At 36.4% G+C, this 25,017-nt stretch overlaps 1 protein-coding gene across 1 annotated transcript in view; it reads left to right on the top strand.

The window, feature by feature from the left end:
- CAPZA2 (capping actin protein of muscle Z-line subunit alpha 2) overlaps positions 1-25,017 on the top strand; it is a 58,153-nt gene that overhangs the window by 20,083 nt on the left and 13,053 nt on the right. Inside the window, exons 2-4 of the mRNA XM_032643130.1 lie at positions 5,680-5,743; positions 9,562-9,613; positions 20,966-21,029. Of these exons, the coding sequence (XP_032499021.1) occupies positions 5,680-5,743; positions 9,562-9,613; positions 20,966-21,029 (180 nt within the window). The remainder of the gene's footprint in view (positions 1-5,679; positions 5,744-9,561; positions 9,614-20,965; positions 21,030-25,017) is intronic.

The following is a 25,017-nucleotide window of genomic DNA, read 5'->3' as shown; positions in this document are numbered from 1 at the left end:
GATTGTTTCTAGTTTTGAACAATTTTGAATCGATTTTTGTGGGAACATAGGGTAGATACCTGGAAGTGGGTTTGTTTTGTCGTATGGTGTGTGTTTATAAGAAATTGCTAAACTGTTTTCGGTACCAATTGTACTATTTTGCATTGCCACAGAAATGTATTAGAGCTTCAGTTTCACGTTGGTATTATCAATCTTCTTTATTTTAGCCATTCTATTAGGTATATAGTGGTATTTTATGATACTGATTTCCTAAATGATTAATGATACTGTACATCCTTTTGTGCATGTATCTGTCTTCTATATATCCTTTTTGGTGAAGTGTGTTCAAGTCTTCTGTTCACTGGTTTCTTACTGTTGAGTTTTGATAGTATATGTTCTAGATACAATTTCTTTATTGGATATGTGATTTGCTGATATTTTCTCCAGTTTGTAGCTTTTTCATTCTTTTAACAATGTCTGTAACAGAGCGTAAGTTTTTAATTTCAATGAAGTCCAGTTTATCAGTTTTTTTTTTTTTTTTTCTTTTATGGTACGCGGGCCTCTCACTGTTGTGGCCTCTCCCGCTGCGGAGCACAGGCTCCAGACGCGCAGGCTCAGCGGCCACGGCTCACGGGCCCAGCCACTCCGCGGCACGCGGGATCCTCCCGGACCGGGGCACGAACCCGCGTCCCCCGCATCGGCAGGCGGACTCCCAACCACTGCGCCACCAGGGAAGCCCATCAGTTTTTTAATGGGTCATGGTTTTAGTATCATGTCTGATAACTTTTGGCCTAACCCCAGGTCATGAAGGTTTTCTTCTGTTTCCTTTTAATTTTTTGTTAAGTTTTATATTTTACATTTAGAGCTATAATCCATTTTGAGGTAATTTTTTTGGTAAGGGGTAAGGTTTAGATTGCAGTTTATTTTTTGCTCATGGATATCTAATTGTTTGGATATCATTTGTTGAAAAGATATTCTTTAAACATTGCATTGCCGTTGCACCTTTGTCAAAAATCATTTGGCGATACGTATGCAGGGTATATTTTTTGACTCTCAGTTCTGTTCCATTCATTATCTATCCCTCTGTCTTAATGACTATAGCTTTTTTTGGTTTTTATTTTATTATTTTCTTTTTCACTATGGTTTATTACAGGATACCGAATATAGTTCCCTGTGCTATACAGTAAGACCTTGTTGTTTATCTATTCTGTATATAATAGTTTGTATCTGCTAATCCCAAACTCCCAATCCATCCCTTCCCCTCTCTGCCTCCCCCTTGGCAACCACAAGTCTGTTCTCTATGTCTGTGAGTCTGTTTCTGTTTGGTAGGTAAGTTCATTTGTGTGTCATATTTTAGATTCTACTTTAAGGTTTATGGTTTCACTTTAATTTCACTTAGATATAAGTGATATCATATGGTATTTGTCTTTCTCTTTCTGACTTCCTTCACGTAGTATGATAATCTCTAGGTCCATCCATGTTGCTGCAAATGGCATTATTTCATTCTTTTTTATGGTTGGGTAGTATTCTGTGTGTATGTGCGCACGTGCGTGTGTGTGTATATGTATATATGTACACACACGCACCACATCTTCTCTATCCATTCATCTGTTGATGAACATTTAGGTTTCTTCCATGTCTTGGCTGTTGTAAATAGTGCTGCTGTTAACACTGGGGTGCATGTATCTTTTCGAATTATAATTTTGTCCAGATATATGCCCAGGAGTGGGATTGCTGGATCATATGGCAACTTTATTTTTAGTTTTTTTGGGGAACTTCCATCCTGTTTTCCATAGTGGCTGCATCAATTTACAAGTCCCACCGACAGTGTAGGAGGGTTCCCTTTTCTCCACACCCGCTCCAGCCTGTATTATTTGTAGATTTTTCTGACGATGGCCATTCTGACTGATGTGAGGTGGTAACTCATTGTAATTTTGATTTGCATTTCTCTAATAATTAGCGATGTTGAGTGTCTTTTCATGTGAGTATTCGCCATCTGTATGTCTTTTTTGGAGAAATGTCTATTTAGGTTTTCTGCCCGGTTTTTGATTGGGTTGTTTGTATTTTTGTTATTGAGTTGTATGAGCTGTCTGTATATTTTGGAAATGAAGCCCTTACTGGTCACCGTTTGCAAATATTTTCTCCAAGTTCGTCTTTTCATTTTGTTTATGGTTTCCTTTGCATGCAAAAGCTTAAAAGTTTGATTAGGTCCCATTTGTTTATTTTTGCTTTTATTTCTTTTGTCTTGGGAGACTCATCTAAGAAAACATTGGTATGATTTATGTCAGAATGTTTTGCCTATGTTCTCTTCCAGGAGTTTTATGGTTTCATGTCTTATATTTAAATCTTTAAGCCATTTTGAGTTTATATTTGTGTTTGATATGAGGGAGTGTTCTAACTTCACTGATTTACATGTGGCTGTCCTGCTTTCCCAACACCACTTGCTGAAGAGACTGCCTTTTCTCCATTGTATATTCTTACGTCCTTTGTCAAAGATTAATCGACCGTAGGTGTGTGGGTTTATTTCTGGGCTGTCTCTTCTATTCCATTATGATCCATATATGACTGTAGCTTCATATTAAGTCTTAAGATTAGGTAGTGTGAATTCTCCAACTTTGTTCTTTTTCAAAATTATTTTGGCTATTCTAGTTCATTTGCCATTGCTACTTCGCATTTACTGCTAAGGGTGTGAAATAATATTCATTCCCTCTCATTTCCTAACCAAAGTCTTTTTTTTAATACCATGCTGTGTGTGTTCATGTGTGTGTTTATGGTTGTTCTGGGCACCAGAGTGATTTCTTGATCTTGCTTACATTTGCAGGGAGGGAGTGTTAATCTTGGTACATGGCCAAAATAGCCTGCATTCATTGCATTCTTCAAACATAGAAAAATAATAATATAGGAAACATCAATGTTAGAATCAGCTTGTTGATGTGTATCCAAAAAATCCTGCTTGGATTTTGATTGGGCCTTCATTGAATCTGTAGAATAGTTTGGGAAAAATGGTTATCTTTATAATAAGGAGCCTTCCAATCCGTGAACATACATGTCTCTCCATTTATTTAGATCTTCTTTGATTTCTTTCATCAGTTTTGTGTAGTTTTCAGGATATTAGTCCTGTACATATTTTGTTAGATTTGTACCTAAGTTTTATAGGTTATTGGGTGGTTTTGTTTGTTTGTTTAAGATTCCTTGGGATTTTTCATTGTAAACAATCATGTTGTCCTCAAGTAGAAAGTTTTATTTTATTTATGAAATGACTTTCATTTGTTTTTCTTACCTTATTGCACTAAGATCTCAGTATGATGTTGAATAGGAGGGATGAGAACAGACATTCTTACCTGATGTTAGGGGGAAGCGTTCAGTTTTTGACCATTAAGGATCATGTTAGCTATAGGCTTTTTTGTAAATACCTTTTATCAAATTAAAGACATTGTCTTTTTAGTTTTCTAAGAGTTTTTTTTATCATGATTGGTTGTTGAATGTTATTAAATAATTTTTCTGCATCTATTGAGGTGATTGTGGTTTTTCATCTTTAATCAGTTTATATTGTGAATTGCTTTTCAAATAGTGAAACAGCCCTGCATTTCTAGGAAAAACTCCACTTGGTCATGATGTGTTATCCTTTCTATATAGTTGGATTCAATTTGCTAATACTTTATTGAAGATTTTTGCTTCTGTGTTTATGAAAGGTTTTGGTCTGTGAGTTGTGTTTCTTGTAGTATTTTAGTCTTTGGTATAGGATAATGCTATTCTCTTAAAATAAGTTGGAAGTTTCTTCAGTTCTGTTTTCTGGAATAATTTGTGGAGAATTGGTAATATTTCTTCCTTAAATGCCTGTTATAAGAAAACCTGAAGTTTTATTTGTTGGAATGCTTTTAACAACAAACTCAATTTCTTTAGTAGATCTAGGACTATTCAGGTTACATCTTTCTTTTGGAGTGAACTCTGTTTTTTTCTGTCTTGGGAAGAATTTATTTCCCTTAAGTTGCTGCTATTGACATTTTAAATACCAAAAAATGTTTATACTTTGGCAGTTTGTTGGTGGCCACCCTGTCACATTCTGCCCTGTTCATCTTTTGGTGGGAGCATTTTACCCATTCAACAAAACTGTTTTAAATCTGAGAAGCAGCATAATGTAGTAAATAAAGTGTATATTCAGTATATTCAGTCTGATGACTGAAGAGTAAATGACATAATCCGTGTAAAGTGCTTGGTAAACACTAATTTAAATAATCCCATTTTTGTTATCATCTTCATCAGTGTAATCTCTCGGTGGTATCCAACAACAGTAGGTTTTGCTTCAGACTTTTTGATATTCCAGACTACAAAAGCTTTTCTTTTTGTTTTAAATCAACAGTTTTCTAACTGGCCTTGTCACATATGTGGCCTCTAGCTAGGAACATCTTCTTTTTAACTGTAAATACCTTTTTCATCTGTGTCTCTCCTCTGAAAACCATATGTGTACTTAGATGCATGCACACACACATATAACATATATACACAAACATATATAACTATTTCCTTTTCCATTATTTTTAGTTTCTACATCAGAGCAGCGACAGTGCTAGTAAAGTGGACAATATGAAATAAAGCTTTTGTTTTTGTCATGTGTGGTCCCTTAATTCAGTGAATACTTGGATGTGTATTTTTTTTTTTTTTTTTTTTTTGCGGTACACGGGCCTCTCACTGCCGTGGCCTCTCCCGTCGCGGAGCACAGGCTCAGGACGCGCAGGCTCAGTGGCCATGGCTCACGGGCCCAGCCACTCCGCGGCACGTGGGATCCTCCCGGACCGGGGCACGAACCCGCGTCCCCTGCATCGGCAGGCGGACTCCCAACCACTGCGCCACCAGGGAAGTGGATGTGTATTTTTAAAATCACTTGGAAAGCTTGTTTATAGTGTTTTCTGGGCCTCATTTCCAGAATCTAATTCATTTGGTTGGGTAGGGCTCATGAATGTCCATTTCTGACAATATCACTGATCAGCTGAGTTGGAGGCTATTGTATAGTGGTTGGAAAACTATTATAAATACTCAGAACTTCTTCACTAAATTATAATATTGGGCATGTCATCAAACTCTCATATATAGTCATTAGTGATTAATCTCTTTAATATAGCCTTTATTCTCTTAAAATATACCTGTCAGTATACCTGTTGATATTTTGTCTCTCACTTATTTTTGAACTAAAATTTCCTAAGATCTAGTCAGATCTCATGTTCAAAACATTTTGAATTTAGACCTTTCTTTCCCTCTTCCTTTCTACATTTTTTTAAACTAATTTGTGACTTTATCGACATGCACATTTGTGACTGTATGGACACACAATATATTTTCTTCATAGTACCTAAATGCATCTTATTTCCTCACACATAGAAATTTTCTTGATGGATCATTCTTTTCCATTTTAGTTTAAAAGAAAAATTTGCTTATAAGAAAATATTTATATGTAGGCAGCTTTGAATCCTTAAATGCATTAGTTATACATATATTTTATCTACATTCAGTCTATGCATTGTGATTATATTAAATGATTAAAACAGTAATAAACTTAGGGTGTTTGAGTGAAAAAATGTCACTGTCTTTAAAATCTTAAGCCATTTTCAGTAGAACTTTGAAGTATTTTAATTTTGCATGGTTTTTGGTTGTTTTAGCAGAGGCCTATGCTGTGGAACATTTATATCTTTGTTTCTGTTTTAGGTGCGTATAGCGGCAAAATTCATCATTCATGCCCCTCCTGGAGAATTTAATGAGGTGTTTAATGGTGAGTGTTTAATTCATAACACTTACGCCTTGATATGTCAAGCACTCCTTTTTTAAAGAATAAGTTACATAACCAAAGTAACTAAGTTAAGGGGAGTGGGTAGAAAAATCTGTATTTTCTGAATTACAGTGAAAATTTTTGTCAATCTGGATTTTGTAAGGTTGAGAATATAATGTGTTTATGACATATGATAATTATGTTTGCAAATTTTAACCCTCTTAAAGAATAACATTAAATCATTTTAAAAGACAAGAAAATTTTAATTTTTTTTTGGAGTTGTGAAATGCATTTTTTATGTTTCTTTTAAAGAAAAGCCTACTTGATTAATAGGAACAGCCAGAAAAGAAGGGAGGGACATTGTTTCACTGTGCTTGTTTCCTGGGCTTAGAAGATGACATCACATGTAAAAACAATTTGTTATTTAAATTATATCTCATAAATCAGTTCACAGTATACCTTTCTTTAAACCTCACACCTCACTGGCAAACAGTTTTATAATTATTCACCCATAGATGAGAAATTTAAATACAACATAGTCTCCTGGTTGCTGTAAAAACTATAACAATAGCTCCTCTTTAACAGAATGAAGTGGTTGAAATAGTTGTGCAGAAAATGGCCTGTAGTGATTTTTACACAAAACTTCTTTTTTTTTTGCGGTACGTGGGCCTCACACTGTTGTGGACTCTTCCATTGCGGAGCACAGGCTCCGGACACGCAGGCTCAGTGGCCATGGTTCACGGGCCCAGCCACTCCGCGGCATGTGGGATCTTCCCGGACCAGGGCATGAACCCACGTCCCCTGCATCGGCAGGTGGACTGTCAACCACTGTGCCACCAGGGAAGCCCTATGCAAAACTTTTTTAAAGCAGTTTTAAGAATAATCTACCATAAGTACTTTAAATGCTTAATTTCTACTTCATATATATTTGGCTTTCACTATGTCTTAAATTAAAACTAATTTATACAGTGCTCTTCAGTTTCATTTTTTTAAACATTCTACTCCAGAGTAATCTATTTAAACCTGTTTTTCAAGAAGTTTAATCTCTCATTTTAATTCATAGTATAAGATATAATGGAATCTCACCTCAGAAAAGATTAGGTTTGAAAGTCAAAAAATGAGGCAAAAATTGTATAAAGTTAAAATACCCTAGAAAATCCCTTAAATCATCCACAAACAAGATTAATATATGATTTAGTACATATAATTACATATGGTAATTTTTATACATTTAAAAATTTAACCACTGAGCTACACTTAGAGGAAGAATGGCAGTCTATATTGTGAAAAATCTGGAAGTTAAAATATTCTTCCTTTCAAGATAACTATAAAATCTGAAGCAATGAATTGGGAAATTGGGGAGAATTCAGAAGTATTTCTTCTTCCTATAGGGTTTAACTTCTGTTTTAATATTCAGCCTTTATAACCTAAATACAGGTTAATACGTTTGATGGTTGGGGCATTAAAGAAGATAGTCTTTTCTCCATAGGGTCAAAAGTTGGCATTTAACTTAAACTGATAATGGGGAAACTGTGCTAAAGTCAGTAGCCCCCAAACTCCCATACAATTTATAGAGCCAGGAATAAATTATAATTCTAAGAAAAGATTTTCACTTACTATTCTTACCCTGAATTAAATGCCCAACAGATTTGTTAATCAGAAAGACCCTGAAAGAATGTATGAGTCCCAGAAATTGCTTTTCTAAGTCTCATTGGAAATTGATGTTGAGTTGATATGTTCTGTGTTGACGTACAGTAGGCATTTTGGATGAGGACTTGGGCATTCAGGATGAGCCATTCAGTAGACCTGGGCTGGAACTGTGGAATGGAAATGGGAATATATATGTAAGTTTTAAATGAGGGAGTATTTTAGAGTGAGAAAGGAGTTAAGTATTTGAGGGGGAAATCTCATATGCATTTGGTTATTTTCATGCTATTTTTGTTGATAATATTAACATCAGAATGATTCCATTGAAGCCACAAATTTTAGAATTTCAGAGTCATAAAATCTTGTCAGATCAGTGGTTCCCAAATGCTATTTCCTAGATTGGCTATGTAAGAATCATTAAAACATAGATTTCTGGTCTTCATTCTCAGGAACTGTTGTGTTATCTGGGCTGGAGCTCTGAAATGGATACTTTTTTTTTTTTTAATTAAGACTCCCACCCACGCATTGTTCTGATGTGTGGTCTGACTTGAAACCACATCCCTTCTTAAGAGTAGTTTTTATTTTATTCAAATTATTCTCTATTTCTTTCACTGTATTCTTCATATGATAGAAGTTTGGACTTCTTTTCCAGAGTAAAGATAACTGGATCATGTAGACACGTTGCTTTTAAATTATTTTCCCATTTAGGTAGAACTGAAAAAGATATACTACCTACCATGCAATACTGCTGTTAATGATTATGCTTTAAATATTGAAGATACAATAATATATTTATCAAATCGAATTCCCAGTTTACTTTGTGAGATAAGAATACCTATAATTGTAAATGTCTGTGTTTTAATTTTTTAGGCAGAAGCTTCCATTGTTTAAAATCAGTTAACTTAGAAATCAAATTAGTATTATTTTAGTGGTTAGCCAGATACTGTTTTTTAAATTGGGACTTACTGCTACAAAGAGGTATGTGAATAGGCAATATTTTTTTTTTGGAATAGCTTTTATTATTTTTGTAAAAATGATTCATAGTCATTCTAAAATTTCCAAAGAGCAAAAAAGAATCTAAGAATCACACAAAATTCTACCCTCTCTTCTCCACTGTTTGAATGAAATACTTCCAACATTTCTCAATTTAGACACATATATATAACATTGCATAAATATCATACTGTACATGCTGGGTTTTCCCCTTCTTGTTTATTATATTATGTATATATTTCAAGTTGATAAATACGTATCTACATTATTTCTATTGGATGCCCAATTTTACACTATTTATAAGAACTATTGTCTGTTTATGTTACATTTAACCAGTTTCTTAATAGAAGGTACTTAAGTTATTTGTGTTATTTTCATTTAATGAAAAAAATTAGGATACTTTGTTATATGTACTTTATGATAGCAATTATGTAAAACAGCCAAGTGTATAGGGAAAATAATGAAAGAAAGTACATCAAGACTAGAGTAGAATTTTGTTTGTTTTTTGGTGAAATTATGTGATTTTTTTTCCAATTAAAATTGTAGTTTTAAAGTTGTGTTTTAATGATTAAAAAGCACATGTCTACATAGTTGAGTCTGAAGTTAGGACAGAGTTAAGAATCAACAACCAAAGTGAGATTACTAAATCAAATAAAGTAGTTATCCATATCTAACTCAACACATTCATCTGTTGTTGAACATGAGCTGTCTGAGAAACAAAATGCCTACATCTGTACTGCATTCATAAGCTGTTTCTTGTTTAATCACTTTTTCCATAGAACAGATTCATTTGAAACTCATGATAGTATTGTCAGACTGAGAGGCATAGTGCTCAGTCTTCGGCAGATCTTATCACACCATCTTCTTGGTGTAGCTTATCTCCACTTTAGTTCTTTGGAGACATGTTATAGTCTGCCTGCATTGACTATTAAGAGTATGAAATAGCATATTTTTATCTCATTCCATCTGCTATTTCCTTACCAAAATCTTTTCTTTTTTTATTTATATCATGATATGTTTTTGTGGTTATTTTGGTCATCACAGTGATATTTTGATCTCCCATACATGTTTTGGGGGGTGGGTAGGTTACTGACACATGACTAAAATAACCTAAATTCATTCTATAGAAATTTCAAATATAGGAAAATAGTAATATAGAAAAAATAACGTTTGTTTTGCAGATGTTCGGTTACTGCTTAATAATGATAATCTTCTCAGGGAAGGAGCAGCCCAGTAAGTATTATGCATTATACTAACATAATTAAAGTGACATGGGAAAAAATATTTTAAAAGTGGTTTTTAGGTACTAATCCATGAAATAGATATTTGCACATCAAGTTCAAATATATGTAATAATATGTATGTACTAGGTTAGAGGAGAAATATTTTTCATCACAGGATATAGAGACACAATCATAACATGAAATTCTCTATTCATTGTGTGTTTGGCAGTGGCTTATATACTCAATACTGTATTTTGACATTTGCAAAGTTGGATAAAATTATTTTAAAAACTTTGATTTGTGAAATTGTGATACTTTAAATTTTATGCAGGTTTTACTTTCTGTTAAATGCTTGATCCTAATAGATTTTTGAGAAGGACCTACTGTATAGCACAAGGAACTATATTCAGTATCTTGTAATAAGCTATAATGGGAAAAAAGTCTGAAAAAGAATATATATATGTATGTATAGCTGAATCACTTTGCTGTACACCTGAAATATCGTAAATGAACTGTACTTCAGTAAAAAGAAATAGATTTTTGAGGGTTAGGAGCTTATTTTATTCATCCATAAATACCTAACATAGTATCTGACACATATTTACTTAATAAGTATTTATTAGATTTGTGAGTGATTCAAAGAACTAAGCAGTTCTAAATCCTAGTACATCATCTTTGGACCAATGACCACAATCATGACTTGCCACAACTATCTTAAGATTTCAGAGAAATAATTGGTTCTCTTTCCCTCTCCCACCTCCCTGAATAAGGCCTGTGGACCCGTATTTTAGGCTAATGGACTCCATTACTCATTTGAAAATGAGGAGATTAAACGTTCAGGTGCCTTACAAAGAGTGTTCAGTATCATCCAGTCACCTACTTTCATCTTAGTGTACTACCCAAAATGTGAAGTCCTGACTGATGGGGGAAATTTGCTCTAATTCTATTTTTGTAATGTTTGTAAGGCTTTATTGAGTCAATTTGTTAATCCTAATGAAGGTAGAGGTTCAACAGACTTCTAGACATACCTGATTTTGCTTCTGATTTAAATTCCTGTTATTTTTTTCCCATTTTTAAATTGAAGTATAGTTGATGTACAATATTACATATGTTATAGGTATACAACATAGTGAGTCACAATTTTTTAAAGTTATATTCCATTAATAGTTACTGCAAAATACTGGCTATATTCCCTGTGTTGTACAGTACATCCTTGTAGCTTATTTATTTTATACTGTACATAATAGTTTGTATTTCTTAATCCCCTACCCTTATCTTGCCCCTCCCCACTTCCCTCTCCACACTGGTAACCACTAGTTCTCTATATCTGTGAGTCTGTTTCTGTTTTGTTATATTCACTAGTTTGTTGTATTCTTAGATTTCACATACAAGTGATATACAGTATTTGTCTTTCTCTGACTTACTTCACTTAGCATAATGCCCTCCAGGTCCACCCATGTTGTTGTAAATGGCAAAATTTCATTCTATTTTATGGCTGAATAGTATTCCATTGTATATATTTACCACTTCTTCTTTATCCATTAATCTGTTGATGGGCACTTAGGTTGCTTCCATATCTTGGCAATTGTAAATAATGCTGCTACAAACATTGGGGTGGATGTATCTTTTTGAAGTAGTGTTTTTATTTTCTTCCAGTATATACCTAGGAGTGGAATTGCTGTGTCATGTGCTAGTTTTATTTTTAGTTTTTTGAGAAACCTCCATACTGTTTCCCACAGTGGCTGTACCAATGTACATTCCCACCAACAGTGTGGGACGGTTCCCTTTTCTCCACGTCCTCTCCAGCATTTGTTATTTGTGTTCTTTTTGATGATACCCATTCTGACAGGTGTGTGGTGGTATCTCACTATGGTTTTGATTTGCATTTCCCTAACGATTAGCAATGTTGAGCATTTTTTCATGTGCCTGTTGGCCATCTGTATGTCCTCTTTGGAAAAATGTCTATGTTTGTCTTTTTGCTGTTGAACTGTATGAACTATTTATTCTGCATATTAATTCCTTATCAGTCATATCATTTGCAAATATTTTTTCCCGTTCATTTTGTCTTTTTGTTTTGTTGATGGTTTCCTGTTCTGTGCAAAAGCATTTATGTTTAATTAGGTCCCTTTTATCTCCTTTGCTTTAGGAGATGGATTCAAAAAAATATTGCTAAGATTTATGTAAAAGAGTGTTTTTCTCTAGGAGTTTTATGGTTTCCAGTCTTACATTTAGGCCTTTTTTTTTTTTTAATTTTATTTAATTTATTTTTTTTATACAGCAGGTTCTTATTAGTCATCAGTTTTATACACATCAGTATACATGTCAATCCCAATTGCCCAATTCATCACACACACCCCACCCCTCTGCTTCTTTCCCCTCTTGGCATCCGTACATTTGTTCTCTACATGTGTGTCTCAATTTCTGCCCTGTAAACTGGTTCATCTGTACCATTTTTCTATGTTCCACATATATGCGTTAATATACGATATTTGTTTTTCTCTTTCTGACTTACTTCACTCTGTATGACAGTCTCTAGATCCATCCATGTCTCAACAAATGACTCAATTTTGTTCCTTTTTATGGCTGAGTAATATTCCATTGTATATATGTACCACATCTTCTTTATCCATTCATCTTTCAGTGGGCATTTAGGTTGCTTCCATGACCTGGCTATTGTAAATAGTGCTGCAATGAACATTGGGGTGCATGTGTCTTTTTGAATTATGGTTTTCTCTGGGTATATGCCCAGTACTGGGATTGCTGGATCATATGGTAATTCTATTTTTAGTTTTTTAAGGAACCTCCATACTGTTCTCTATAGTGACTGTATCAATTTACATTCCCACCAGCAGTGCAAGAGGGTTCCCTTTTCTCCACACCCTCTCCAGCATTTGTTGTTTGTAGATTTTCTGATGATGCCCATTCTAACCGATGTGAGGTGATACCTCATTGTAGTTTTGATTTGCATTTCTCTAATAATTAGTGATGTTGAGCAGCTTTTCATGTGTTTCTTGGCCATCTGTATGTCTTCTTTGGAGAAATGTCTATTTAGGTCTTCTATCCATTTTTGGATTGGGTTGTTTGTTTCTTTAATATTGAGCTGCATGTGCTGTTTATATATTTTGGAGATTAATCCTTTGTCCGTTGATTCGTTTGCAACTATTTTCTCCCATTCTGAGGGTTGTCTTTTTGTCTTGTTTATGGTTTCCTTTGCTGTGCAAAAGCTTTTAAGTTTCCTTAGGTCCCATTTGTTTATTTTTGTTTTTATTTCCATTACTCTAGGAGGTGGATCAAAAAAGATCTTGCTGTGATTTATGCCAAAGAGTGTTCTTCCTATGTTTTCCTCTAAGAGTTTTATAGTGTCTGGTCTTAAATTTAGGTCTCTAATCCATTTTTTTTTTTTTTTGCGGTACGCGGGCCTCTCACTGCTGCGGCCTCCCCCGTTGCGGAGCACAGGCTCCGGACGCGCAGGCTCAGCGGCCATGGCTCACGGGCCCAGCCGCTCCGCGGCATGTGGGATCTTCCCGGACAGGGGCACGAACCCGCGTCCCCCGCATCGGGAGGCGGACTCCCAACCACTGCGCCACCAGGGAAGCCCTCTAATCCATTTTGAGTTTATTTTTGTGTATGGTATTAGGGAGTGTTCTAATTTCATTCTTTTACATGTAGCTGTCCAGTTTTCCCAGCACCACTTATGGAAGAAACTGTCTTTTTTCCATTTTATATTCTTGCCTTCTTGGTCATAGATTAATTGACCATAAGTGTGTGGGTTTATTTCTGGATTCTCTATTCTGTTCCATTGATCTGTGTATCTGTTTTTGTGTCAGCACCGTACTGTTTTGATTACTGTAGCTTCATAGTATAAGTCAAGTCTGTGAACATGATTGCTCCACCTCCATTCTTCTTTCTCAAGATTGTTTTGGCTATTAGGGGTCTTTTATGTCCTTTTATCTTTTTTTTTTTTTTTTAAGAAGATGTTGGGGGTAGGAATTTATTTATTTATCTTTGCTGTGTTGGGTCTTCATTTCTATGGCAGGGCTTTCTTTAGTTGTGGCAAGCGAGGGCCACTCTTCATCACGGTGCGCAGGCCTCTCACTATCACGGCCTCTCCAGCTGCAGAGCACAGGCTCCAGACGCACAGGCTCAGTAGTTGTGGCTCACAGGCCTAGTTGTTCCGTGGCAAGTGGGATCCTCCCAGACCAGGGCTTGAACCCATGTCCCCTGCATTAGCAGGCAGATTCTCAACCGCTGCGCCACCAGGGAAGCCCACTTTTATCTTTTAATAGCAATTTGTATTTATTATTTTTTATTGTGGGGAAAATATACTTAATATGAAGTTTAATGTTTTAACCATTTTTAGGCACACACTTCCTTGGTATTAAGCACATACACATATTTGTGTAACCATCACCACCATCCATCTCCAGAACATTTTATTTTCCCAAACTGAAACTCCATACCCTTTAAGCAATAATTTCCCATTCTCCCCTCCTCCTAGCCCTTGTGAACCATCATTCTATTTAATGTATGAAGTGGAGTCATACAGTATTTGTCCTTTTGTGACTGATTTATTTTACTTAGCAGAATGTCTTCAAAGTTCATTTATGTTGGAGCATGTGTTAGAATTTCCTTCCTTTTTAACACTGAATGTGTGTGTGTGTGTTTATATACATATATATATATATATATATATATATATATATATATATACACACACACCACATTTTGTTTATCCATTCGCATGTCAGTGGACAGTTGGGTTGCTTCCACCCATTATTATATTAAAGTACATAATAAAAATCAGTTTACTTGATATCTTTGACTTTAGTTATTAGTTTCTGGGTGAATGGCCTCTTATTCCTAAGTTCTTTTAACCTTTTTAAGTTATATATACCCAAGTAAAATTAGTTTTCTTTACAATAGCATATAGCATGTTGACAAAAGTCTTACGGAAGTAAAGAAAACATACAATGTTTATGAACTTGTAACAACAGTACTTTCATTTATTGTGTTGTTCATCGTTGCTTATTTCCTCTTTAGTTCTTCTAGGTCCTTGTTAAATGTTTCTTGCATTTTCTCTATTCTATTTCCAAGATTTTGGATCATCTTTACTATCATTAGTCTGAATTCTTTTTCAGGTAGACTATTTCCTCCTCATTTGTTAGGTCTGGTGGGTTTTTGCCTTGCTCCTTCATCTGCTTGTGTGTTTTTCTGTCTCCTCATTTTGCTTATCTTACCGTGTTTGGGGTCTCCTTTTTGCAGGCTGCAGGTTCGTAGTTCCCGTTGTTTTTGGTGTCTGTCCCCAGTGGCTAAAGTTGGTTCAGTGGGTTGTGTAGGTTTCCTGGTGGAGGGGACTAGTGCCTGTGTTCTGGTGGATGAGGCTGGATCTTGTCTTTCTGGTGGGCAGGTCCACACCTGCTGGTATTTTTTGGGGTGTCTGTGGCCTTATTACGATTTTAGGCAGCCTCTCTGCCAATGCATAGGGTTGTGTTCCTGTCTTGCTAGTTGTTTGGCACAGGGTGTCCAGCACTGTAGCTTGCTGGTCGTTGAGTGGAGCTGTGTCTTAGCATCGAGATGGAGATATCTGAGAGAGCTTTTGCTGTTTGATTTTACTTGGAGCTGGGAGGCCTCTTGTGGACCAGTGTCCTGAACTTGGCTCTCCCACCTCAGAGGCACAGCTCTGATGCCTGGCTGGAGTAGCAAGAGCCTGTCATCCACATGGCTCAGAATAAAAGGGGGAAAAAAAAAGAAAGAAACAAAGTAGAAGATAAAATAAAATAGTTATTAAAATAAAAAATAACTATTAAAAAGTTTTTTAAGTAAAAAAAAAGAAGAGAGCAACCACACCAACAAACAAGTCCACCGATGATAACAAGTGCTAAAAAATATACTAAGAAAACAAAACTAGACTAAAAAAAAAAAACAAAAACGGACTGACAGAACCATAGGACAAATGGTAAAAGAAAGCTATACAGAGAAAATCACACACACAAGCATATACATACACACTCACAAAAAGAGAAAAAGGGAAAAAAAATATATCGTTGCGCCCAAAGTCCACCTCCTCAATTTGGGATGATTCGTTGTCTATTCAGGTATTCCACAGATGCAGGGTACATCAATTTGATTGTGCAGCTTTAATCCGCTGCTCCTGAGGCTGCTGGGAGAGATTTCCCTTTCTCTATTTTGTTTGCACAGCTCCCGGGGTTCAGCTTTGGATTTGGCCCCGCCTCTGCGTGTAGGTCACCTGAGGGCGTCTGTTCCCGCTCAGACAGGACAGGGTTAAAGGAGCAGCTGATTCGGGGGCTCTGGCTCACTCAGGCTGGGGAGAGGGAGGGATACAGATGTGGGGCGAACCTGCGGCGGCAGAGGCCGGCGTGACGTTGCACCAGCCTGAGGTGCGCCGTGCGTTCTCCCCGGGAAGTTGTCCCTGGATCCTGGGACCCTGGCAGTGGCGGGCTGCACAGGCTCCCCGGAAGGGAAGTGTGGATAGTGACCTGTGCTTGCACACAGGCTTCTTCGTGGCAGCAGCAGCAGCCTTAGCGTCTCATGCCCGACTCTGGGGTCCGCGCTGTTAGCGGCGGCTCGCGCCCGTCTCTGGAGCTCCTTTAAGCAGCGCTCTTAATCCCCTCTTCTCGCACACCAGGAAACAAAAAGGGAAGAAAAAGTGCGGCAGGTCCAGACTTTCTGCCGGACTCCCTCCCGGCCAGCCGTGGTGCACTAACCCCTTCAGGCTGTGTTCACGCCTCCAGTCCTCTGTCCTCTCCCTGCGAGCGGACCAAAGCCCAAGCCTCAGGTCCCAGGCCCCCACCCCCACCCCCGCCCCGGCGGGTGAGCAGACAAGCCTCTCGGGCTCGTGAGTGCCGGGTGGGCACTGATCCTCCGTGCGGGAATCTCTCCGCTTTGCCCTCCACATCCCTGTTGCTGTGCTCTCCTCCTCGGCTCCGAAGCTTCCCCCTCCGCCACCCGCTGTCTCCGCCCGCGAAGGGACGTCCTAGTGTGTGGAAACCTTTCCTCCTTCACAGCTCCCTCCCACTGGTGCAGGTCCCGTCCCTATTCTTTTAATATTTGTTTGTTTGTTTGTTTGTTTATTAGCTGTGTTGGGTCTTCGTTTCTGTGCGAGGGCTTTCTCCAGCCGCGGCAAGCGGGGGCCGCACTTCATCACGGTGCGCGGGCCTCTCACTATCGCCGCCTGTCTTGTGGAGCACAGGCTCCAGACGCGCAGGCTCAGTAGCTGCCAGCTCACGGGCCTAGTTGCTCCGCGGCACGCAGGATCCTCCCAGACCAGGACTCGAACCCGGGTTCCCTGCATTGGCAGATTCTCAACCACTGCGTCACCAGGGAAGCCCCGTCCCTATTATTTTGTCTCTTGTTTTTTATTTTTTCTTTTGCCCTACCCAGGTACGTGGGGAGTTTCTTGCCTTTTGGGAGGTCTGGGGTCTTCTGTCAGCGTTCAGTAGGTGTTCTGTAGGAGGTGTTCCACGTGTAAATGTATTTCTGATGTATCTGTGGGGAGGAAGGTGATCGCGTTTTACTCTTCCGCAATCTTCCCCTTCCCCCCCCCCAGTACTTTCAAAGTAACCTTTTCCTCTGAGTTCTCTGTGGTAAATAAATGTGTGGGTTGTTTCATGTAGGTGCAAAAATTAGTGAATTTTTTTTAAAGTTAAGGAAATGAGAAACTTCGTTTGTTTTTTAACATCTTTATTGGAGTATAATTGCTTTACAATGGTGTGTTAGTTTCTGCTTTGTAACAAAGTTGTTTGTTGAAAGAAGAGTTTTTCCCCTGCAGAGTAAAGTTTAATGAAGGTCAGAAAAATATTCATAATTATATAAGTGGTATGAAACAGTTACACATTTGAATAAAAAATGATGAAAGCATTGAAATTTTATTTGTCCAAAGGAGTATTTATCTGATGACTGTTACATTTAAATAAATTGGAGTTCTTTTTAAAATAATTGGAATAATTTCTCTTTTATTATGAACCAAATTTCAGGGACAGTCTTGGTCCGTGTTTCAAGAGGTATATACATTAAATGCCTGATATTCTGATTTTTTAAGGAGATTTTAGTCTTTGAGGAAATCAGTACCTAATGATAAAACAAGATGTTTATAGTATGACCTCAAGAAACATCAAAACCTTCAGTAGAATCTTCAGGTTTTCTTGCATGTGGTTATAGTCTCAGTAAGTGATTGCTAACTAGATGAACAAGAAGAGAAAGAATTGATTCTTTTAGTTGACTTCAGTAGTGGTCTTTGTACAGAAGAATTTCTCAAAACTCTTTGTTCAAATTCATTTTGCAGACATCTGAAGTTATCTGTGAAGTACAGAAATACACCTTAAATCATTGATTGACTTTAGAATTATATTATTCTGGTTCACAGTGTCCTGTCTGTGAAATAATTTTCAAACAAACATGCTGTTACCCCCATTGTTCATTTGACTTGGTTCTGAATTACTTCTGAAATACCTCCAAACCTGGTTTCATCCTCAAAAGATAATGTATCACCTGTCATTGAGACTGTCCAGACCTATATAACATAAGCTTGGAAAGCATTATAAAAACATTTAAAATGTGTCCTAGTGGCAGTTTCACCAGAGCAAGTGCATAGCCATAGTCCTATTGCTTCTTCAATTGCATTTTTTGATACTGAATTTCTTTTATACAAGTACAGCTCCTTCTGTGTACTTCTTTTCCTCCATTCTTCCACCTTTTTCCTGTTGCTTTAACTCTTTTAATTTTAAATTTATTTTTGAGAAATTCCTCTTCCTATCTTTTTGTAAGGGGGGGGGGAAACATGGCTATTCTTAAAAGTGGTTCTAATGGGACATCTTTACTGAAGGGCATAAAATTCAGTGTATTTCATAGTAAAATTAGGCATACTGAAGACTTGGTACTCTCAAGTCTAGAAAACTTTGAAATATCCAGAAATAGCCTTTTATTCAACAGACATATGAATGCCAGACTTCACTGTGATGATGAGACAAATAAACCTCTTAGGGATTTTCCGATGGGGAGTCAGACATGTTGAATTTCTGGCCAACTGAAATAAAATATAGAGGCATATCAAAGACCTTTGGAGCCCAAAGGAAGAAATTTAAAATTTCTATTTAGAGATGGTTTTTGAGCTGAGTTTAAATGATGAAAGCAATTCAAATAGGAAATAAGAGATGATGTGGAAACACATGGTGAAAAGTATAAGATGTGAATGACTAATGGTAAAGGGTATTAAAAAAATCTAAATACAGGAACAGGTGACTTAGAAATGGGTGACTGGGCTACAGAACTCTACAAGGGCAGAGAAATTATTGTTTTCACTGTGTCTAATAGAGTGCTTAACACCTAAATATTTGCATGGGTAGAGGGGTAGGTAAATGGATGATGAGTGGGTAAATGGAGTAAGTTTTCTGAACTAGAAGGGACTTGGAAGTCATCTAGTTCAAACCCGTCTTTTTTGTGGATATGGTAAGTGGGGCCCATACTAGCTAATATCAGGGTTCGAACAAAACCTAGATATTCTGTAATCTGACTCCTAGGTTAATGAGTACCTTTCCTGCCATACTGCGTAATTGTCACCTGTTTAACTTGCTTTGAGCATTTAAGATACAGTTTTACTTATTTCATATTCATTGTCTTCTTTTCAGATTTCCTGTTCTTACCCCATTCCCAGATTATAGATGAATGGGGTTTGATATGAGCAGTAAAGGACCCAAGACCAAATTACTATCTAAATTTATTATTTAAATATGTCTTTTACTGGAAAGGGAACCCTAAATTCTAAGTGATTTAGAATACTTTTTAATCTCAAACATACTTTTGAGATAAATTCATTTAAGGGATAGTAACTGCCTGGGTATGTTGGGGCTATTCCTAAGAAAATTACAGTTTTAATGAATAAAGAAAATCTCCCTTTCCCTCCATACGTTTCTATATTTACCCCCATCTTTTTTTGACATGCAGTGTCAGGAATTTGACAGCTAGGAATTTAATCCTACTTTGCTGTTTTTACATTTACTAGTCTCCTGTTAACTCATCAGTAATGCTTTGCTCAATCTCCTCTCTCGAGGAGATTCAGTAGCTAACACCTAAAAATTCAGTGGACATGTTGCCATCCAGAGTAATCTAAAAAGCTTCCAAGTAGATTAGATTTAGAGATGTACTCCTAAATTTAAAAATTCTCAGTATCTTTCCTAGTAAGTGGAAGAAATTTCCTAGGTTATAGACTTAATAAAATACAGTGTGATCTTTATTTTTTAGGTAATTTTTTTGTGCTATGAGAGTTTTTCCTACAAATGTATTATGTAGTTATGTAATACATTATTCTTTACTCATATGAAAGTAGAGAGAGGCTTTATTCTTGGATCTATCTCGTCACCATTTCCTAGTTCAGACTCTCAGCTGTTCTAACATGGACGTTTGCCTAATGATAGCCCAACTGCTTTTCTGGCTCTAGTTGCTCCACCACCCAATTGTCATATACACTGCTGCCAAATTAATCTTCAGAAGTAGTTCGCGGTTGTCTTTTCTCAAAAAGCTTCTGTAATTCTGCTTTGCCTCCCAAATGAAGTAATTTTTCCATCATGCAGGGCCTTTCAGTTGAAGGCAGTAAATATAACTGAACACCTGCTATGTGCCAGGCATTGAGCTTGGTGCTTTCTATGATGTTGGACTTAACCTATCTTCTCCTCTTGTATTTTGCTCATCTTGGTCCCTCTAATTGAATTACTCTTCTCATCCCTCCAATTTCTGCAAGACCAGAGAGCCTACCCATATTATTTCAAGGCCATTTCTCAGTATCACTTCCATTATGATATCACCCCTGATTCTCTTTTCTTCTTACCCTTGCCTCAACAGAATGTAATTATTAAAAATATATGTTCTCTGTGATGTTTATTGGTCATTCTCTTATGGTACTTTCTGCTTTGTGTTATGATTATGTTTATCATAGCTCCTATTCAACTGTAAGCCCTTTGATCTGTCTAATTACTCTTTGCATCTCTCACAGCACCTACTCTGTTTCCCGGTATGTTGTATACTAAATATTAGTATATACTTGAGTAGTTGGATATGTGTCTTATAAGTGGCTAACCTTTACTTTCAGGGTTTTGAAGGAAAGGACTGATTATATTTACTGATTTAATTTTTTTGCTAAGCATTGAAAGCTGGATGTCATTCACTGGTTTTTAAAAAGCCATACCTATATAATATTTATACCTAATATAAGATCAGTAGTAGAGAATTACATTTTTATTTAACTTGCCATGTGCAGTGCAGGAGACTGTTATTTGACAATAAATTGTTTGTGATTTTTTTAAGAACATTAAATACGTAATTTTAAATAATTGACCCTTTTCTTTTTTAGTGCATTTGCACAGTATAACTTGGACCAGTTTACTCCAGTAAAAATTGAAGGTTATGAAGATCAGGTATGTTTCATATAAACACAGGATCTGATATTCTTTATTTCATTTATAATGGTTAGTGTATCCTGCAAGAATTGTGAAGTGGTATGTTTAAAGTTTAAAAAAAAAGCGTTCATTTTAATCATAGCCACTTAGGAGCAAAGTAATTGAAAATGTAGTTTCTTTTGTTGAGACCAATAATGCTATTAGCAGAAAGTTCCTTTTAGAAATATTCAAATGTAATTATTTTAAGATTTTAGAAGGTAATTGCTTTAAATCTACTTTCTTGTTTTTTATAGGAAAAAAATCAATCCTATATTAATCCAAAATCTAGAGTTTATATTAGTAAGATTTATGTCATAATTTAATTGCTCTGGAATTCTACAGTTCTTCATGTGAGTAACTTAGCATTTAGTAATCATTAAATCTTTTCTTTACAAAGTACAAGTTGGAATTACTAAGCAAAGAAAAGCCCCAAAAGTCACTAGCATTCTTAGTTTTTATTTTTTGGTTTACAGTTACTAGTAATTGAACAGTGATTGTGTTTCTGTAATGCTTACATGAAGCACAATTTATATAAAACAATATGAAGAAGGAACTGGAGGTAAAACATAAGAGAGAGTAGTAACAATTAGTTCTCAGTGGCAAATTATATTAAAGCTTGCATTTGGCATTATTCATTATGTAATATGTAGTCTCGTAGTTATAGGGGAAAAAGAGAGACCAGACAGAAGATGACTTATAACTGAAGGGAAAAAGTAAACGTGGGTAGGTAGGTAGGTAGATAGATTTATGCATGTGTGTATACACACACATACATATAAAGGCATGTAGTGTTTCATTTCATGAAGCTCTTAAATTTTTTTTCCTTGGGAGATTTTGTGTTTTGGATTTTTTTTTAAACTGTTATAAACAGTGCTGTATTGAATATCCTCTGGGCACATGGACCATTGTTTTGTTAAGGTAAATCCCTAAAAGAATTGCTGGATCCGGGGATGCGTCCTTTTAAAATGTCGGATAGCTCTCAAACTCATTTTATGAACCTACTGTAATTTTAATACTTAAACCTAATAAATATAAAACAAAAAAATCAAACTATACTAATCTCACATATGACTATAGGTTTTAAAACCTTAAACAGATATTAACAAACAGAATCCAGAAATATATCAAAAGAATAATATGCCAAGACTAAATAGAATTTATTACAGGAATGCAGGAGTGGTTCCATGTAAGGCAATATATTGCTCTTATCGCTTAATCAACAAATAAAGAGAAAAACCTTATGATACATCAGTAGACAGTGAAAAGGGGTTTGAAAACTCCAGCAGCTAATCCTCATTACAAAAACCCTAAGTAGGGCTTCCCTGGTGGCGCAGTGGTTGAGAGTCCGCCTGCCGATGCAGGGGACACGGGTTCGTGCCCCGGTCCAGGAAGATCCCACATGCCGCGGAGCGGCTGGGCCCGTGAGCCATGGCCGCTGGGCCTGCGCGTCCGGAGCCTGTGCTCCGCAGCGGGAGAGGCCACAGCGATGAGAGGCCCGCGTACCGCAAAAAAAAAAAAAAAAACCCTAAGTAAAATAGGGATAGAAGAAAACCTCTTAAATATAATATACTGTTTAACGAAAAACAGTAGTAAATATCAAACTGTAAACACTAATATAATTTTAGTTAACATAGAAAATTAGCCAGGTATGTCAACTTATCACCATTATTATTTATCATAAATGGAAGTATAGCAAATAAGACGAGAATGAGAACTCCTAAATCTTTGGAAAAGAACAGAAAACTCTTAGGTGACATGATTTATATATTTAGAAATAGTGAGAAACTCCCATAAATTAACCTCCCAACCAAAATAACCTATTAGACTTAACAGAATTTTGTGAGATGGCTGAATTTAAGGTAAGTGTACAAAATGCATTAACTTTCCTCTATTGTGGCAAGTAGGGACTTTACACTAGTCGTGGTTGGAGGGGGAGGCGTTTCATTTTAAATTGTGGTAATACTGAACATAAACCTTAACAAGAAATGCATAGGATTGTGAAGAAAATGGTGGTTATCTTGAAACACATAAAACAGGTTCTGAGCAAATGGAAGAGCACACTGAATTCCATTTTGAGGTAGAAAGTTAAATTATTTAAAAACTAAAATATGAATTTAATGCAGTTTGATTAGAATCCTGATAGTTTTTTAATTGGTCAAAATTTTCATAAACTTTATATGAAAAACATGCTTGAAGAAACACAAGAAAATGTAAGAGTGGTGAGAGACAATTGCATTGCTAGATAGCAGAAGGTGCTTTACAACCAATGTAAAGTCAAATCAGCGTGGTATTGTGTAGACAAATAGATCGATAGAGCAGCGTATCAAGCCAGAATTTAGTCCCAAAATATATGAATATTTTTATACATGATAAGGTTATAATTTAGACAGACATATAATAAAGGTTATTGGTACCACTGGTTTCTATCAACTACATATGCCATATAGTTAAAGCAGTCCTCTGTCTTACAATATATAGAAATAAATTTCAGGTGGATTAAAAATTTGTAAAATGACTAGAATTTTAGGAGAAAAGAGTCTTACATGTATAATTAAGGGCAGAGGAAACCATCTTAAATAAGACTGGAAACCCAGAAACTATAAAAGAAAAGATGGACATTTTGCTACATATCAATTATTTTAACTATAGAATAAAACAAATACCTCAAATAAAGGACTCTTATAAATTAGTAAGAAAAAAACCCACCCAGATGAAAAATATTTGCTCACAGAAGAGAAAATGGCCCACAAACTTGGAGATATTTAGACCTGTGAGTGAGAGAAATATAATTAAAGTAATGAGATATATTTTATATTCATCAGACTGAAAAAAGAACTGTATACCTGTTGATGGTGATAATTTGAAGGGAAGCATCTCATATATTGTTTGCAGAAATTGTCACAGCCATTTCTGGAAAGCAGTCTAATTATGTATTAAAAATTAAAAATATACAAACCCTTTACCTACTGTCCTCACTGCTGAGAATCTAGCTAAGAAAAATAGAAGCATCCAGTGGAAATAGAAACATTAGTATGTTAGAATATATGTACAATAATACTTTAACATTTTTAATGTGCCTATCCCTCCTCCCAAAAAGAGAACAGCCTGGAAATAAAGAGATGGTCCAACAGTAGTGGAATGACAGAATAAATTGTTATACCCACATCATGGGATAGTATGCAACCATGAAAAAGAATGATGAGAGGTTTACCAGTTGACTCTGAAGGATTTCTATAAAGTGTTGATGTTGAAAAAAAACAGATGCAGAAAAATATGTGTGCATTTTCGTTCCTTCTTGTAGAACAGTGGCCAATAAAAGCCCCTGGATGTGTGTGTATGTATATATAGACGTGTATGTATTTATCTGTGTAGGATAATATGACTGAAAAAAAATCAGACGGGTACATCCTGTGTTTGCATAATTTACATCAAAGGGATGGATGAGTCCTGACATAGAGTCAAAGATTGGGAGAGTCGCATGGGAAGGAAAAAAAGCAAAAATTTTTAAAAGAAAGCACAGAATGTCAAATTTATGCGTGTATAATTTAAATGCACATAAACAAAGAAATTACATTTGTTAAAATTTGGAAGTCAGTTGAAAACAACAGTCAGTGATTATCTTAATAAAAACAAGCAGCAGGCACTTAACAGTAGATGAGATTGTGGGCCCAGCAGTAATGTAGGACACACTGAAGAGGATTCTAAGTGGATTAAAAACATACCCTTGGGGCTTCCCTGGTGGCTCAGTGGTTGGGAGTCTGCGGTTCGTGCCCCGGACCGGGAGGATCCCACGTGCCGCGGAGCGGCTGGGCCCATGGGCCATGGCTGCTGGGCCTGCGCGTCCGGAGCCTGTGCTCCACAACGGGAGAGGCCACAGCGGTGAGAGGCCCGTGTACAGCAAACAAAACAAAACAAAACAAAACATTCACTTGTAACCCTTCTCAATGGAGGTTATTACCAGTTCCTT

This window comes from Phocoena sinus, chromosome 9 (assembly GCF_008692025.1).
Source record: "Phocoena sinus isolate mPhoSin1 chromosome 9, mPhoSin1.pri, whole genome shotgun sequence".
In the NCBI taxonomy this organism is placed as follows: domain Eukaryota; kingdom Metazoa; phylum Chordata; class Mammalia; order Artiodactyla; family Phocoenidae; genus Phocoena; species Phocoena sinus.
Note: the sequence above shows the minus strand (reverse complement) of the source record. Positions and strands in the feature narration are given on the sequence as shown.